Source organism: Cinclus cinclus, chromosome 37, assembly GCF_963662255.1.
Source record: "Cinclus cinclus chromosome 37, bCinCin1.1, whole genome shotgun sequence".
NCBI lineage: Eukaryota > Metazoa > Chordata > Aves > Passeriformes > Cinclidae > Cinclus > Cinclus cinclus.
Genome location: NC_085082.1, coordinates 817,750 through 834,194, shown reverse-complemented (window position 1 = coordinate 834,194; position 16,445 = coordinate 817,750). Strand labels below are relative to the sequence as shown.

Here is a 16,445-nt window from a genome sequence, read left to right as displayed (position 1 = left end):
CCCAATCCCAGCCCCATATCCCAATCCCAGCGCCCCATCCCAGCCCCACACCGATCCCAGTAACTCCCAGTGACTCCCAGTAACTCCCAGTACCCCCCAGGTCACCCGTTCATCATGACCGTGCCTCACTCCCCAGTCCCATACTGGTCCCATACTGGTCCCATACTGGTCCCATACCCAATCCCAGCCCCATATCCCAATCCCAGTGCCCCATCCCAGCCCCACACCGATCCCAGTAACTCCCAGTGACTCCCAGTAACTCCCAGTACCCCCCAGGTCACCCGTTCATCATGACCGTGCCTCACTCCCCAGTCCCATACTGGTCCCATACTGGTCCCATACTGGTCCCATACCCAATCCCAGCCCCATATCCCAATCCCAGTGCCCCATCCCAGCCCCACACCGATCCCAGTAACTCCCAGTAACTCCCAGTACCCCCCAGGTCACCCGTTCATCATGACCGTGCCTCACTCCCCAGTCCCATACTGGTCCCATACTGGTCCCATACCCAATCCCAGCCCCATATCCCAATCCCAGTGCCCCATCCCAGCCCCACACCGATCCCAGTAACTCCCAGTGACTCCCAGTAACTCCCAGTACCCCCCAGGTCACCCGTTCATCATGACCGTGCCTCACTCCCCAGTCCCATACTGGTCCCATACTGGTCCCATACCCAATCCCAGCCCCATATCCCAATCCCAGTGCCCCATCCCAGCCCCACACCGATCCCAGTAACTCCCAGTGACTCCCAGTAACTCCCAGTACCCCCCAGGTCACCCGTTCATCATGACCGTGGGCTGCGTGGCCGGGGACGAGGAATCCTACGAGGTTTTCAAGGAACTTTTCGACCCCGTGATCCAGGACAGGCACGGGGGGTACAAACCCACGGACAAACACCGCACCGACCTCAACCACGAGAACCTCAAGGTCAGGGGGGTCCCCCCCCCAAAAAAAAAAAAAAAAAAAGTTTTTTTTTATTTTTTGGGGGGGGGGTGTGTCCCAAAATTTTTTTTAGGGGGTCCCCGAAATAATTTAAGTGATCCCCGAAATTTTTGGAGGGGTCCTTAAAGGGACAAAGAGAGAGCGGGGAAGGGGTGACGGGGACACCCTCAAAGGTGGGGACAAGAACCCAATGGCCTCAAGGTCAGCGGGGTCACCAAAATTTTGGGGGGGATTTTTTTGGGGGTGAATTTTGGGGGGCATTTTTTTGGGGGGCTGAATTCCGGGATTTTTTTGGGGGTGAATTCCGAGATTTTTGGGGTGAATTTTGGGATTTTTGGGGCTGAATTCCGGGATTTTTTGGGGTGAATTTTGGGATTTTTGGATTGAATTCCGGGATATTTTTGAGGGTGAATTCCGGGACTTTTTTGGGCTGAATTCCGGGATTTTTGGGGCTGAGTTCCGAGATTTTTTTGGGGTGAATTCCGGGATTTTTGGGCTGAATTTTGGGATTTTTTGGGGGTGAATTCCGGGATTTTTTTTGGGGAGCGAATTCCGGGATTTTTTTGGGGGGGGCGAATTCCGGGATTTTTTTTTGGTCTGAACTCCGGGATTTTTTTTGGGGAGCGAACTCCGGGATTTTTTGGGGGGGGCTGAATTCCGGGATTTTTTTGGGCTGAACTCCGGGATTTTTTTGGGGAGCGAATTCCGGGATTTTTTTTTGGGCTGAACTCCGGGATTTTTTTGGGGAGCGAATTCCGGGATTTTTTTGGGGGGAGCGAACTCCGGGATTTTTGGGGGGGGGGGGGGGTTGAATTCCGGGATTTTTTTGGGGGGCGAATTCCGGGATTTTTTTTGGGCTGAACTCCGGGATTTTTTTGGGGGGGAGCGAATTCCGGGATTTTTTTGGGGGGAGCGAATTCCGGGATTTTTTTGGGCTGAACTCCGGGATTTTTTTGGGGGGGAGCGAATTCCGGGATTTTTTTTTGGGCTGAACTCCGGGATTTTTTTGGGCTGAACTCCGGGATTTTTTTGGGCTGAACTCCGGGATTTTTTTGGGGGCGAGCGAATTCCGGGATTTTTTTTTGGGCTGAACTCCGGGATTTTTTTTTGGGCTGAACTCCGGGATTTTTTTGGGGGGGGGAGCGAATTCCGGGATTTTTTTTTGGGCTGAACTCCGGGATTTTTTTTTGGGCTGAACTCCGGGATTTTTTTGGGGGGGGGTTTGAATTCCGGGATTTTTTTTTGGGCTGAACTCCGGGATTTTTTTGGGGTGAATTCCGGGATTTTTGGCGGTGCCTCAGAGCCGTTTTTGGGGCGCAGGGAGGGGAGGACCTGGACCCCAGGTACGTTCTGAGCAGCCGTGTCCGCACCGGCCGCAGCATCAAGGGCTACTCGCTGCCCCCCCACTGCAGCCGCGGCGAGCGCCGCGCCATCGAGAAGCTCTCGGTCACAGGTAAGGGCGTGGCCGGAAGTGGGCGTGGTTTTTAAAATGGGTGTGGTCTAACAGGGTGGGGTTGCAAGGGATTGGTTCGGCTGGGGTTGGGTTGGGTGTGGTTTGAGGAAAAACGGGCGGGGTTTGAGCGGGTGTGGCCGCAATGGGTGGGGTTTAAAAGTGGGTGGGGGTTGAGCGGGTGTGGCCGGAATGGGTGGGGTTTAAAAAGTGGGTGTGGGCTTTGAGTGGGCGTGGGTGGCTTAGGTGTGGTCTGGGCGTGACCAGCTTGGGTTTGGGGCGGAATTCTGTGGATTTTGGACAGTGGGCGTGTCCAGGCAGGGTTAGGCGTGACCCGGGTGTGACCAGGTGTGTGCCCAGGTGGGTTCAGGCTGGATTTTGGATAGCTGGGTGTGTCCAGGCCGTGTTAGGCATGCCCAGGTGTGTGCCCAGGTAGATTTAGGCTGCATTTTGGACAGCTGGGCGTGTCCAGGCTGGGTTAGGCGTGACCTGGGTGTGACCAGGTGTGTGCCCAGGTAGATTTAGGTTGGATTTTGGACAGCTGGGCGTGTCCAGGCTGGGTTAGGCGTGGCGTGGGCGTGTTCAGGCTGGATTTTGGGTACCTGGGCATGTCCAGACAGGGTTAGGCATGACCCCGGAGTGCCCAGGTGCGTGCCCAGGTAGATTTAGGTTGGATTTTGGATACCTGGGCGTGTCCAGGCTGGGTTAGGCGTGACCTGGGTGTGACCAGGTGTGTGCCCAGGTAGATTTAGGGTGGATTTTGGATAGCTGGGCATGTCCAGGCTGGCTTAGGTGTGGCATGGGCGTGCCCAGGTGGGTTCAGGATAGATTTTGGATACCTGGGCACATCCAGGCCGCGTTAGGCATGCCCAGGTGTGCACCCAGGTAGATTTAGGGTGGATTTTGGATACCTGGCTGTGTCCGGGATAGGTTAGGCGTGACCTGGGCGTGCCCAGGTGTGCACCCAGGTAGAATTAGGTTGGATTTTGGATATCTGGGCATGTCCGGGATGGGTTAGGCGTGGCGTGGGCGTGCCCAGGTGCGTGCCCAGGTAGATTTAGGTTGGATTTTGGATATCTGGGCGTGTCCGGGCCATGTTAGGCGTGCCCAGGTGCGTGCCCAGGTAGAATTAGATTGGATTTTGGATATCTGGGCGTGTCCGGGATAGGTTAGACATGGCTTGGGCGTGCCCAGGTGCGTGCCCAGGTAGATTTAGGTTGGATTTTGGATATCTGGGCGTGTCCGGGATGGGTTAGGCGTGGCGTGGGCGTGCCCAGGTGTGTACCCAGGTAGAATTAGATTGGATTTTGGATATCTGGGCGTGTCCGGGATAGGTTAGACGTGGCTTGGGCGTGCCCAGGTGTGTGCCCAGGTAGATTTAGGTTGGATTTTGGATATCTGGGTGTGTCCGGGCCATGTTAGGCGTGCCCAGGTGCGTGCCCAGGTAGATTTAGGTTGGATTTTGGATATCTGGGCGTGTCCGGGATAGGTTAGACGTGGCTTGGGCGTGCCCAGGTGTGTGCCCAGGTAGATTTAGGTTGGATTTTGGATATCTGGGCGTGTCCGGGATAGGTTAGACGTGGCTTGGGCGTGCCCAGGTGTGTGCCCAGGTAGATTTAGGTTGGATTTTGGATATCTGGGCGTGTCCGGGATGGGTTAGGCGTGGCGTGGGCGTGCCCAGGTGCGTGCCCAGGTGCTGACCACGCCCCTGGGCAGCCCTGAACAGCCTGGACGGCGAGTTCAAGGGCAAGTACTACCCGCTGAAGGCCATGACGGAGCAGGAGCAGCAGCAGCTCATCGACGACCACTTCCTGTTCGACAAGCCCGTGTCGCCCCTGCTGCTGGCCTCGGGCATGGCCCGCGACTGGCCCGACGCCCGCGGCATCTGGTGGGCACCTGGGCACACCTGGGCACACCTGGGGGGCATTTTGGGGGCACCTGGGGGCAACTGGGAACACCTCGGGGGCGTTTTGGGGCACTTGGGGGGGAACTGGGAACATCTGGGTACACCTGGGGGGCATTGTGGAGCACCTGGAGGCACCTGGGAGCAACTGGGAACACCCGGGGGCAATTTGGCACACCTGGGCACACCTGGGGGGCATTGTGGAGCACCTGGAGGCACCTGGGAGCAACTGGGAACACCCGGGGGCAATTGGGAACACCTGGGCACACCTGGGGGGCATTTTGGGGGCAGCTGGGGGGGACCTGTGGATGTTTGGGCATCACCTGGAGGTGGCTGAGGGGTTCCTGGGGATACCTGGGAGGTACCTGGGGACACTTTGGGGACACTTTGAAGCCACCGGGGCCACACCCACACGCGACCACACCCACCTGGGATATCCCAAATCATCTCCCCAAACACCCCAAAATCCCGCCCGGCACCTTTTGGGGGGTGGGGGGGGGGGGGGGGGGGGGAGGTTCCAGAGCCGTGCCGAGGCGTGCCCCGCGACGTCACCTGGCGTCACCTGGCGTCACCTGGCGTCACCCGGTGCCCCCAACCAGGCACAACGACAACAAGACCTTCCTGGTGTGGGTGAACGAGGAGGATCACCTGCGCGTCATCTCCATGGAGAAGGGAGGGAACATGAAGGAGGTGTTCCGGCGCTTCTGCGTGGGCCTCAAGAAGGTCACGGGCGATTTGGGGACATCTGGGGACATTTGGGGTCATTTTGGGGACATTTTGGGGACATTTTGGGGACATTTTGGGGACATTTGGGGACATCTGGGGACATTTGGGGACATTTTGGGGTCATTTTAGGGACATTTGGGGACATCTGGGGACATTTTGGGGACATTTGGGGACATTTTGGGGTCATTTTAGGGACATTTGGGGACATCTGGGGACATTTTGGGGACATTTGGGGACATTTTGGGGACATTTGGGGACACTTGGGGACATTTTGGGGATATTTGGGGACACTTGGGGACATTTTGGGGACATTTAGGGACATTTTGGGGACATTTGGGGACACTTGGGGACATTTTGGGGATATTTGGGGACATTTTGGGGTCATTTTGGGGTCATTTTGGGGACATTTTGGGGACATTTGGGGACATCTGGGGACATTTGGGGACATTTGGGGACATTTTGGGGTCATTTTGGGGACATTTGGGGACATCTGGGGACATTTTGGGGACATTTGGGAACATTTTGGGACACTTGGGGACATTTTGGGGACATTTGGGGACACTTGGGGACATTTTGGGGACACTTGGGGACATTTTGGGGACATTTGGGGACACTTGGGGACATTTTGGGGATATTTGGGGACATTTTGGGGACATTTGGGGACATTTCGGGGACATTTGGGGACATCTGGGGACATTTTGGGGATATTTGGGGACATTTTGGGACAATCTGGGGACATTGAGGCACAAGCAGAATCTTTGGGGACAAGGAAAATTTTGGGGACAGGTGCCAATTTTTGGGGACAGGTGTCAATTTTTGGGGACAGGTGTCACTTTGATGTGACCCGCCCCCCTGGAGCTGCCCTGGCTGCCCAAATTCAGGTCCCCAAATCCAGGTCCCCAAATCCACGTTCCCAAATCCACGTTCCCAAATCCACGTCCCCAAATTCACGTCCCCAAATCCACGTCCCCAAATTCAGGTCCCCAAATCCAGGTCCCCAAATCCACGTTCCCAAATCCACGTTCCCAAATCCACGTCCCCAAATTCACGTCCCCAAATCCAGGTCCCCAAATTCAGGTCCCCAAATCCAGGTCCCCAAATCCAGGTCCCCAAATTCAGGTCCCCAAATCCACGTCCCCAAATTCAGGTCCCCAAATCCAGGTCCCCAAATCCAGGTCCCCAAATCCAGGTCCCCAAATTCACGTCCCCAAATCCAGGTCCCCAAATTCACGTCCCCAAATTCAGGTCCCCAAATTCACAATCCCACCTCGCCCTTCCCCCGTAGATCGAGGAGATCTTCAAGAAGGCGGGGCACCCGTTCATGTGGACGGAACACCTGGGCTACATCCTCACCTGCCCGTCCAACCTGGGCACGGGGCTGCGCGGGGGCGTCCACGTGCGCCTGCAGCACCTGAGCCAGCACCCCAAGTTCGAGGAGATCCTCAAGCGCCTGCGCCTGCAGAAACGCGGCACAGGTGAGGGGTGGGCACCACCCGTGCACCTGGGAGGGGGAGTTCTGTCCCAAAACTCACCTGGGAGGGGTGGGGATACCTCAAAACTCACCTGGGAGGGGGAGTTCTGTCCCAAAACTCACCTGGGAGGGGTGGGGATACCTCAAAACTCACCTGGGAGGGGGAGTTCTGTCCCAAAACTCACCTGGGCGTGCTGAGGCGTGGACAATGGATGGACAGTGGGATCAGGGGGTGTCCGGAGCTCACTGTCCCCCTGTCCCTGTGTCCCTCTGTCCCTCTGTCCCTGTGTCCCTGTGTCCCTCTGTCCCCCTGTCCCTCTGTCCCCCTGTCCCTGTGTCCCTCTGTCCCTCTGTCCCTCTGTCCCTCTGTCCCTGTGTCCCTCTGTCCCCCTGTCCCTCTGTCCCTGTGTCCCTGTGTCCCCCTGTCCCTCTGTCCCTCTGTCCCCCTGTCCCTGTGTCCCTCTGTCCCTCTGTCCCCCTGTCCCTCTGTCCCCCTGTCCCCCTGTCCCTGTGTCCCTCTGTCCCCCTGTCCCTCTGTCCCCCTGTCCCTCTGTCCCCCTGTCCCTCTGTCCCTCTGTCCCCCTGTCCCCCTGTCCCTCTGTCCCCCTGTCCCCCTGTCCCTGTGTCCCTCTGTCCCCCTGTCCCTCTGTCCCTCTGTCCCTCTGTCCAGGTGGGGTGGACACGGCCGCCGTGGGCGCCGTGTTCGACATCTCCAACGCGGACCGGCTCGGTTTCTCGGAGGTGGAGCAGGTGCAGATGGTGGTGGACGGAGTCAAGCTCATGGTGGAGATGGAGAAGAAGCTCGAGCAGAAGCAGCCGATCGACGACATGATCCCCGCCCAGAAATAAGGGGAGGGGGACAACCCTGGGGACCCCCTGGGACCCCCAAAATCCCCCCCAGAGCGGCCGCAATAAACGCTGCTGGTCCCGGCTGGGCTCGCGTCCGAATTTGGGGAGTGGGCGACGTGAAATTTGGGGGGGATTCAGCAGAGACAGAGGGACCCTCGCACTCCTCACGAACTCCTCTGATCCGCGAGGGTCCCCAAAATCTCATCCGAGCCCCCTCCCCAAACCTGGGGACCCCCCAAATTCCCCCCCGAGAGCGGCCGCAGTAAACGCTGCTGGTCCCGGCTGGGCTCGCGTCCGAATTTGGGGAGTGGGCGACGTGAAATTTGGGGGGGATTCAGCAGAGACAGAGGGACCCTCGCACTCCTCACGAACTCCTCTGATCCGCGAGGGTCCCCAAAATCTCATCCGAGCCCCCTCCCCAAACGTGGGGACCCCCCCAAAATCCCCCCCAGAGCGGCCGCAGTAAACGCTGCTGGTCCCGGCTGGGGTCGCGTCTGAATTTGGGGAGGGGGCGACGTGAAATTTGGGCGGGATTCAGCAGAGCCACAGGGACCCTCGCACTCCTCACGAACTCCTCTTATCCGTGGGGGTCCCCAAAATCTCATCCGAGCCCCCTCCCCAAACCTGGGGACCCCCCAAAATCCCCCCCGAGAGCGGCCGCAGTAAACGCTGCTGGTCCCGGCTGGGCTCGCGTCTGAATTTGGGGAGGGGGCGACGTGAAATTTGGGGGTCCAGAGAAAATCCTGAGGGACCCTCGCACTCCTCACGAACTCCTCTGATCCGCGGGGGTCCCCAAAATCTCATCCGAGCCCCCTCCCCAAACCTGGGGACCCCCCAAAATCCCCTCAATCAATGCTCGGGGGGGCTGGAGGTGATGCAGATCCTGAAAGGGGGGCTGGGCCTCAAAATCCCCCAAAAATTCCCCCGACCCCAAAATCCCCCCAAAACCAACCAGACCCCAAAGACAACAAAATCCCCCCAAATCTACCCAAGCCCCCCAGACCCCAAAATTCCCCAAACCCCCCAGACCCCCCAGACCCTAAAATCTTCGCCAAACTGCAAAGACCCCAAACCCCCCAAACTTCTCCAAAACGCCCCAAACTCCCCCAGACCCCAAAATCCCCCGAAATCCCAAAAATCCCACAATCCCCCCACCCCAAAACCCCCTCAAAACCCCCCAAAACCCCCCAAATCCCCCCAAAACCAACCCCAAATCCCCCCGAAACCAACCCCAAATCCCCCAAAATCCCCCCAAAATCCCCCAAATGCCCCCAAAACCAACCCCAAATCCCCCCAAATCTCCCCAAAATCCCCCAAAACCGACCCCAAATCCCCCCAAATCCCCCCGAAACCAACCCCAAATCCCCCCAAATCCCCCCAAAATCCCCCCAAAATCCCCCAAATCCCCCCAAAACCGACCCCAAAATCCCCCAAATGCCCCCAAAACCGACCCCAAATCCCCCAGCTCAATTTCCCGCCTCTCATGCAAATGAAGTAGGCGTGGCCTCATCGAACACCACGTGACGGAGGGGCGTGGCCAAACCGCGCGGTCCTGAGGGGCGGTTCCGGTATGGGCGTGACTTGAACCTGGCGAGGTGGGCGTGGCCTACGGCGCACCTGGCCGGCGTCGCACCTGGTTGACGTCACGGGGCGCACACCTGCGATGGCGGCGGGGCGGCTCCTCCCGCTGCTCCTGCTGCTCCTGGGGGTCCCGGGGGGCTCCGGGCAGGAACCCCCGAGCGACCCCGCCGGTACCGGGGGGGGGGGGGGGGGGGGAACTGGGGGAGAGGAACCGGAAATGAGGGGAGGGGGAGACCGGAAGTGCGTGTGTGGGAGTTTCCGGGAGGGGAGAGGTCATGGGGGGGGGATTTGGGGGAGGGCTCTGGAACTTTCTGGAGGGATCCAAAATTTTTAACTTTTGGGGGGGGGGCGGGTCCGGAATTTTTTGGGGAGACCCCCAATTTTTTTTTTTTTTTTTTTTTTTGGGGGGGAGGGGGGAGATCCCGAATTTCTTTTTTTTGGGGGGGGGGGGGGGGGGCCCAGGATTTTTTGAGGGGATTTTTTTTTTTTTGGGTTTTTGGGGGGGGGGGGGGGGGGGGCGTTCCACCCCTCCCCCACTCCCCAAAAAACCGTTGGGGGCGATCGGTAACGGAACACCCCAAAAACGGAAACCGGAAACCGGGATTTGGGGGGAATTTGGGGGAATTTGGGGTTTTTGTTGAGGCCAAATTTGGATGAATTTGGGGGGAATTTGAGGTAAAATTTGGGGTGAATTTTGGGTTGAATTTGGGGTGAAATTTGGGTTAATTTGGGTTGAATTTGGGGTGAATTTGAGGTGAAATTTGGGGGGAATTTGGGTTGAATTTGGGGGGAATTTGGGAGAATTTGAGGTAAAATTTGGGTTGAATTTGGGTTGAATTTGGGTTTTTTTTGAGGCCAAATTTGGATGAATTTGGGGTGAATTTGAGGTGAAATTTGGGATAATTTGAGGTTAATTTTGGGGTGAATTTGGGTTGAATTTGGGGTTTTTTTGAGATAAAATTTGGGGTGAATTTTGGGTGAATTTGGGGTGAAATTTGGATGACTTTGGGTTGAATTTGGGGGGAATTTGAGGTAAAATTTGGGGTGAATTTTGGGATAATTTGAGGTAAAATTTGGGTTGAATTTGGGTTGAATATGGGTTTTTTTTGAGGCCAAATTTGGATGAATTTGGGGAGAATTTGAGGTAAAATTTGGGGTGAATTTCGGGTTAATTTTGGGGTGAATTTGGGGTGAAATTTGGGATAATTTGAGGTTAATTTTGGGGTGAATTTGGGTTGAATTTGGGGTTTTTTTTGAGGTGAAATTTGGGGGGAATTTGGGTTGAATTTGGGGGGAATTTGGGAGAATTTGAGGTGAAATTTGGGAGAATTTGAGGTAAAATTTGGGTTGAATTTGGGTTGAATTTGGGGTTTTTTTTGAGGCCAAATTTGGATGAATTTGGGGTGAATTTGAGGTAAAAATTGGGGTGAATTTTGGGTGAATTTTGGGTTATTTTGGGTTGAATTTGGTTTATTTCGGGTTATTTCGGGTTATTTCGGGTTATTTTGGGTTATTTTGGTTTATTTTGGGTTGAATTTGTGTTATTTTGGTTTATTTCGGGTTCTTTCGGGTTATTTCGGGTCCCTGATCTGTGTTTTCCCCCCCCAGCCCGGTGCCGGTTGCCGGCGCTGAGATCAATTTTGGGTTATTTTGGTTTATTTTGGGTTATTTCGGGTTATTTTGATTTATTTCGGGTTATTTCGGGTTATTTCGGGTTATTTCGGGTTATTTCGGGTTATTTTGGTTTATTTCGGGTTATTTTGGTTTATTTCGGGTTATTTTGGGTTATTTCGGGTTATTTCGGGTCCCTGATCTGTGTTTCCCCCCCCAGCCCGGTGCCGGTTGCCGGCTCTGAGATCAATTTTGGGTTATTTTGGTTTATTTCGGGTTATTTCGGGTTATTTTGGTTTATTTCGGTTTATTTCGGGTTATTTCGGTTTATTTCGGGTTATTTTGATTTATTTCGGGTTCTTTTGGGTTCTTTCGGGTTATTTCGGGTTATTTTGGTTTATTTTGGTTTATTTCGGGTTATTTCGGGTTATTTCGGGTTATTTCGGGTCCCTGATCTGTGTTTCCCCCCCCAGCCCGGTGCCGGTTGCCGGCTCTGAGATCAATTTTGGTTTATTTTGGTTTATTTCGGGTTATTTCGGGTTATTTTGGTTTATTTCGGTTTATTTCGGGTTATTTCGGTTTATTTCGGGTTATTTTGGTTTATTTTGGTTTATTTCGGGTTATTTCGGGTTATTTCGGGTTATTTCGGGTTATTTCGGGTTATTTTGGGTTATTTCGGGTTATTTTGATTTATTTCGGGTTATTTCGGGTTATTTCGGGTTATTTCAGGTCCCTGATCTGTGTTTCCCCCCCAGCCCGGTGCCGGTTGCCGGCGCTGAGATCAATTTTGGGTTATTTTGGTTTATTTTGGTTTATTTTGGTTTATTTTGGGTTATTTCGGGTTATTTCGGGTTATTTCGGTTTATTTTGGTTTATTTCGGGTTATTTCGGTTTATTTCGGGTTATTTCGGGTTCTTTCGGGTTATTTCGGGTTATTTTGATTTATTTCGGGTTATTTCGGGTTATTTCGGGTTATTTCGGGTTATTTCGGGTTATTTCGGGTCCCTGATCTGTGTTTCCCCCCCCAGCCCGGTGCCGGTTGCCGGCTCTGAGATCAATTTTGGTTTATTTTGGTTTATTTCGGGTTATTTCGGGTTATTTTGGTTTATTTCGGTTTATTTCGGGTTATTTCGGTTTATTTCGGGTTATTTTGGTTTATTTCGGGTTATTTCGGGTTATTTCGGGTTATTTCGGGTCCCTGATCTGTGTTTCCCCCCCCAGCCCGGTGCCGGTTGCCGGCGCTGAGATCAATTTCGGGTTATTTCGGTTTATTTCGGGTTATTTCGGGTTATTTCGGGTTATTTCGGGTTATTTCGGGTTATTTCGGGTTATTTCGGGTTATTTCGGGTCCCTGATCTGTGTTTCCCCCCCCAGCCCGGTGCCGGTTGCCGCCGCTCTCCGGTCGCTGCCGCGCCTCCATCCCCCGCTGGTTTTTCAACGCCAGCTCCGGGAGCTGCCAGAGCTTCGCCTTCGGCGGCTGCGGCGGCAACCGGAACAACTTTGGGAGCGAGCGGGAATGCCGGGAGAGCTGCGGGGGCTCCGGTGGGTGAGAAACGGGGACGGGGGGAGGGGATATCGCGATAGGGCGCGAGATATCGCGATATACGAAGAGATCTCGCGATACGTCGGGGAATACCAGGAGATATCACGGCAGAGTGGGAGATACGGGGGCATATCGGGATATATCGCGATATACCGGGAAATATTGGGAGATATCGCGATATAGCCCGAGATAGCGGGGAAATACGGGGACATATCGGGAGATATCGCGATATAACGGGGAATATCGGGAGATATCGCGATATATGAAGAGATCTCGCGATACGTCGGGGAATACCGGGAGATATCACGGCAGAGCGGGAGATATCGGGGGGATATCGGGAGATATCGGGGGGATATCGGGAGATATCGCGATAGACCAGGGAATATCGGGAGATATCGGGAGATATCGCGATATACGAAGAGATCTCGCGATACGTCGGGGAATACCGGGGGATATCGGGAGATATCGCGATAGACCAGGGAATACCGGGAGATATCACGATATATGAAGAGATCTCGCGATACGTCAGGGAATACCGGGAGATATCACGGCAGAGCGGGAGATACGGGGGCATATCGGGATATATCGCGATATATCGGGGAGTATCGGGAGATATCGGGAGATATCGCGATATATGAAGAGATCTTGCGATACGTCGGGGAATACCGGGGGGATATCGCGACAGAGCGGGAGATATCGGGGAGATACGGGGAGATATCGGGAGATATCGCGATATAACGGGGAATATCGGGAGATATTGCGATAGACCAGGAGATCTCACGATATATGAAGAGATATCGCGATATGTGGGGAGATATCGCGATAGACCAGGGAATATCGGGAGATATCGCGATAGACCGGGAGATCTCACGATATATGAAGAGATATCGCGATATGTGGGGAGATATCGCGATAGACCAGGGAATATCGGGAGATATCGCGATACAGCACAAGACATCGGGGAAATACGGGGAGATATCGCGATATATCGGGGGGGAGGGGGGGATGACAATATATTGTGATACGTCGGGGGATAGTGGGAGATTAACCCTGAATTAATTAACCCTGAATTAATTAACCCTGAATTAATTAACCCTGAATTCATTAACCTTGAATTAATTAACCCTGAATTAATTAACCCTGAATTCATTAACCTTGAATTAATTAACCCTGGGTTAATTAACCTTGAATTAATTAATCATTAATTAATTAACCCTGAATTAATTAACCTTGAATTCATTAACCCTGAATTAATTAATCATTAATTAATTAACCTTGAATTAATTAACCCTGAATTAATTAACCATTAATTCATTAACCCTGAATTAATTAACCCTGAATTAATTAACCCTGAGTTAATTAACCTTGAATTAATTAACCCTGAATTAATTAACCCTGAATTAATTAACCTTGAATTAATTAACCCTGAATTAATTAACCCTGAATTAATTAATCATTAATTAATTAACCTTGAATTAATTAACCCTGAGTTAATTAACCCTGAATTAATTAACCCTGAGTTAATTAACCTTGAATTAATTAACCCTGAATTAATTAACCCTGAATTCATTAACCTTGAATTAATTAACCTTGAATTCATTAACCCTGAATTAATTAACCCTGAATTAATTAACCATTAATTCATTAACCCTGAATTAATTAACCCTGAATTAATTAACCCTGAGTTAATTAACCCTGAATTAATTAACCCTGAATTCATTAACCTTGAATTAATTAACCCTGAATTAATTAACCCTGAATTAATTAACCATTAATTCATTAACCCTGAGTTAATTAACCCTGAATTAATTAACCCTGGCAAATTTCAATTTAATTTCATTTGATTTGATTTCATTTCATTTTTTAAATTTTATAATTTTTATTTTATTTCATCGTTTGTTTTATTTTATTTCACCATTTGATTTATTTTATTTTATCATTTTATTTCTTTTATCCACCCATTTGATTTATTTTATTTTATCATTTTATTTTATTTCACCCTTTTTTTAATTTAATAATTTATATTTTATTCCACCATTTCATTTCTTTTATCCCCCCATCTCATTGATTTTATTCTATCATTTGATTTATTTTATTTTTATCATTTTATTTCTTTTATCCCCCCATTTGATTTATTTTATTTCACCATTTGATTTATTTTATTTTATCATTTTATTTATTTTATCCCACCATTTGATTTATTTTATTTTTATCATTTTATTTATTTTATCCCACCATTTGATTTATTTTATTCCACCATTTGATTTATTTTATTTTATCATTTTATTTCTTTTATCCCCCCATTTGATTTATTTTATCCCCCCATTTGATTTATTTTATTTCACCATTTGATTTCTTTTACTCCACCATTTCATTTCTTTTATCCCCCATCTCATTGATTGTATTCTATCATTTTATTTATTTTATTTTATCATTTTATTTATTTTATCCCACCATTTGATTTATTTTATCTCCCCATTTGATTTATTTTATTTCACCATTTGATTTATTTTATTTTATCATTTTATTTCTTTTATCCCACCATTTGATTTATTTTATTTCACCATTTGATTTATTTTACTCCACCATTTCATTTCTTTTATCCCCCCATCTCATTGATTTTATTCTATCATTTGATTTATTTTATTTTATAATTTTATTTTATTTTATTCCACCATTTCATTTCTTTTATCCCCCCATCTCATTGATTTTATTCTATCATTTTATTTATTTTATTTTATCGTTTTATTTATTTTATCCCACCATTTGATTTATTTTATTTTATCATTTGATTTCTTTTATCCCCCCATTTGATTTATTTTATTCCACCATTTGATTTATTTTATTTTATCATTTTATTTCTTTTATCCCCCCATTTGATTTATTTTATCCCACCATTTGATTTCTTTTACTCCACCATTTCATTTCTTTTATCCCCCATCTCATTGATTGTATTCTATCATTTTATTTATTTTATTTTATCATTTTATTTATTTTATCCCACCATTTGATTTCTTTTATCCCCCCATTTGATTTATTTTATTTCACCATTTGATTTATTTTATTTTATCATTTGATTTATTTTATTCCACCATTTCATTTCTTTTATCCCCCCATCTCATTGATTGTATTCTATCATTTTATTTATTTTATTTTATAATTTTATTTTATTTTATCCCACCATTTGATTTCTTTTATCCCCCCATCTCATTGATTTTATTCTATCATTTGATTTATTTTATTTCACCATTTGATTTATTTTATTTTATCATTTGATTTATTTTACTCCACCATTTCATTTCTTTTATCCCCCCATCTCATTGATTTCACTCCATTTTTCCTTCCCTTTCTCTCCATTTCTCCCCCTCTAACCCCTCTCATTTCCTTCCCTTTCCTTCTCCCCCCATTTCCTTCCCGTCCCACCTGTCCCAGGTGTGGCCGCAGGTGAGTGCTCCGCCCCCCCCGCTCCGGGGCCGTGCCGCGCCGCCTTTCGCCGCTGGTTCTTCGTGCCGAGCTCCGGTTCCTGCCGGGAATTCACCTACGGGGGCTGCGGCGGCAACGCCAACAACCACCGCGACCCGCGGGAGTGTCTGCGGCGCTGCCGGCCCCGCGCAGGTCGGAGAACCCCAAAAGACAAAGAAAAACGAAAACAAACCCGAAAAAAAACAAAAAAAAAAAAAAAAACAGCCAAAAAGAAACCGAAAACAAACTGAAAAAACAAAAAAAAACAGCCAAAAACAAACCGAAAACAAACCCGAAAAAAACCAAAAAAAACAGCCAAAAACAAACCGAAAACCAACCGAAAACAAACCGAAAAAACAAAAAAACCAGCCAAAAACAAACCAAAAACAAACCGAAAACAAACCAAAACAAACCCGAAAATCCCTCCCCGCGCAGGTCGGAGAACCCCAAAAGACAAAGAAAAACGAAAACAAACCCGAAAAAAAACAAAAAAAAAAAAAAAAACAGCCAAAAAGAAACCGAAAACAAACTGAAAAAACAAAAAAAAACAGCCAAAAACAAACCGAAAACAAACCCGAAAAAAACCAAAAAAAACAGCCAAAAACAAACCGAAAACCAACCGAAAACAAACCGAAAAAACAAAAAAACCAGCCAAAAACAAACCAAAAACAAACCGAAAACAAACCAAAACAAACCCGAAAATCCCTCCCCGCGCAGGTCGGAGAACCCCAAAAGACAAAGAAAAACGAAAACAAACCCGAAAAAAAACAAAAAAAAAAACAGCCAAAAAGAAACCGAAAACAAACTGAAAAAACAAAAAAAACAGCCAAAACAAACCGAAAACAAACCCGAAAAAAAACAAAAAAAAGAGCCAAAAACAAACCAAAAACCAACCGAAAACAAACCC

General features: G+C 49.5%; 2 protein-coding genes across 2 annotated transcripts in view; both read left to right on the top strand.

The window, feature by feature from the left end:
• LOC134055979 (creatine kinase M-type-like) overlaps positions 1 to 7,341 on the top strand; it is a 10,179-nt gene extending 2,838 nt beyond the window's left edge. Inside the window, exons 3-8 of the mRNA XM_062512452.1 lie at positions 773 to 927; positions 2,263 to 2,395; positions 4,109 to 4,280; positions 4,895 to 5,018; positions 6,307 to 6,496; positions 7,163 to 7,341. Coding sequence (XP_062368436.1) covers positions 773 to 927; positions 2,263 to 2,395; positions 4,109 to 4,280; positions 4,895 to 5,018; positions 6,307 to 6,496; positions 7,163 to 7,341 — 953 coding nt within the window. The remainder of the gene's footprint in view (positions 1 to 772; positions 928 to 2,262; positions 2,396 to 4,108; positions 4,281 to 4,894; positions 5,019 to 6,306; positions 6,497 to 7,162) is intronic.
• Positions 7,342 to 9,004: 1,663 nt separating this feature from the next.
• On the top strand, positions 9,005 to 15,921 carry SPINT2 (serine peptidase inhibitor, Kunitz type 2). The gene is made up of 3 exons (XM_062512451.1): positions 9,005 to 9,092; positions 11,908 to 12,075; positions 15,509 to 15,921. Exons 1-3 carry the CDS (start codon positions 9,005 to 9,007, stop codon positions 15,787 to 15,789), a joined length of 537 nt encoding a protein of 178 aa, XP_062368435.1. The 3' UTR covers positions 15,790 to 15,921.
• Positions 15,922 to 16,445: the final 524 nt, after the last annotated feature.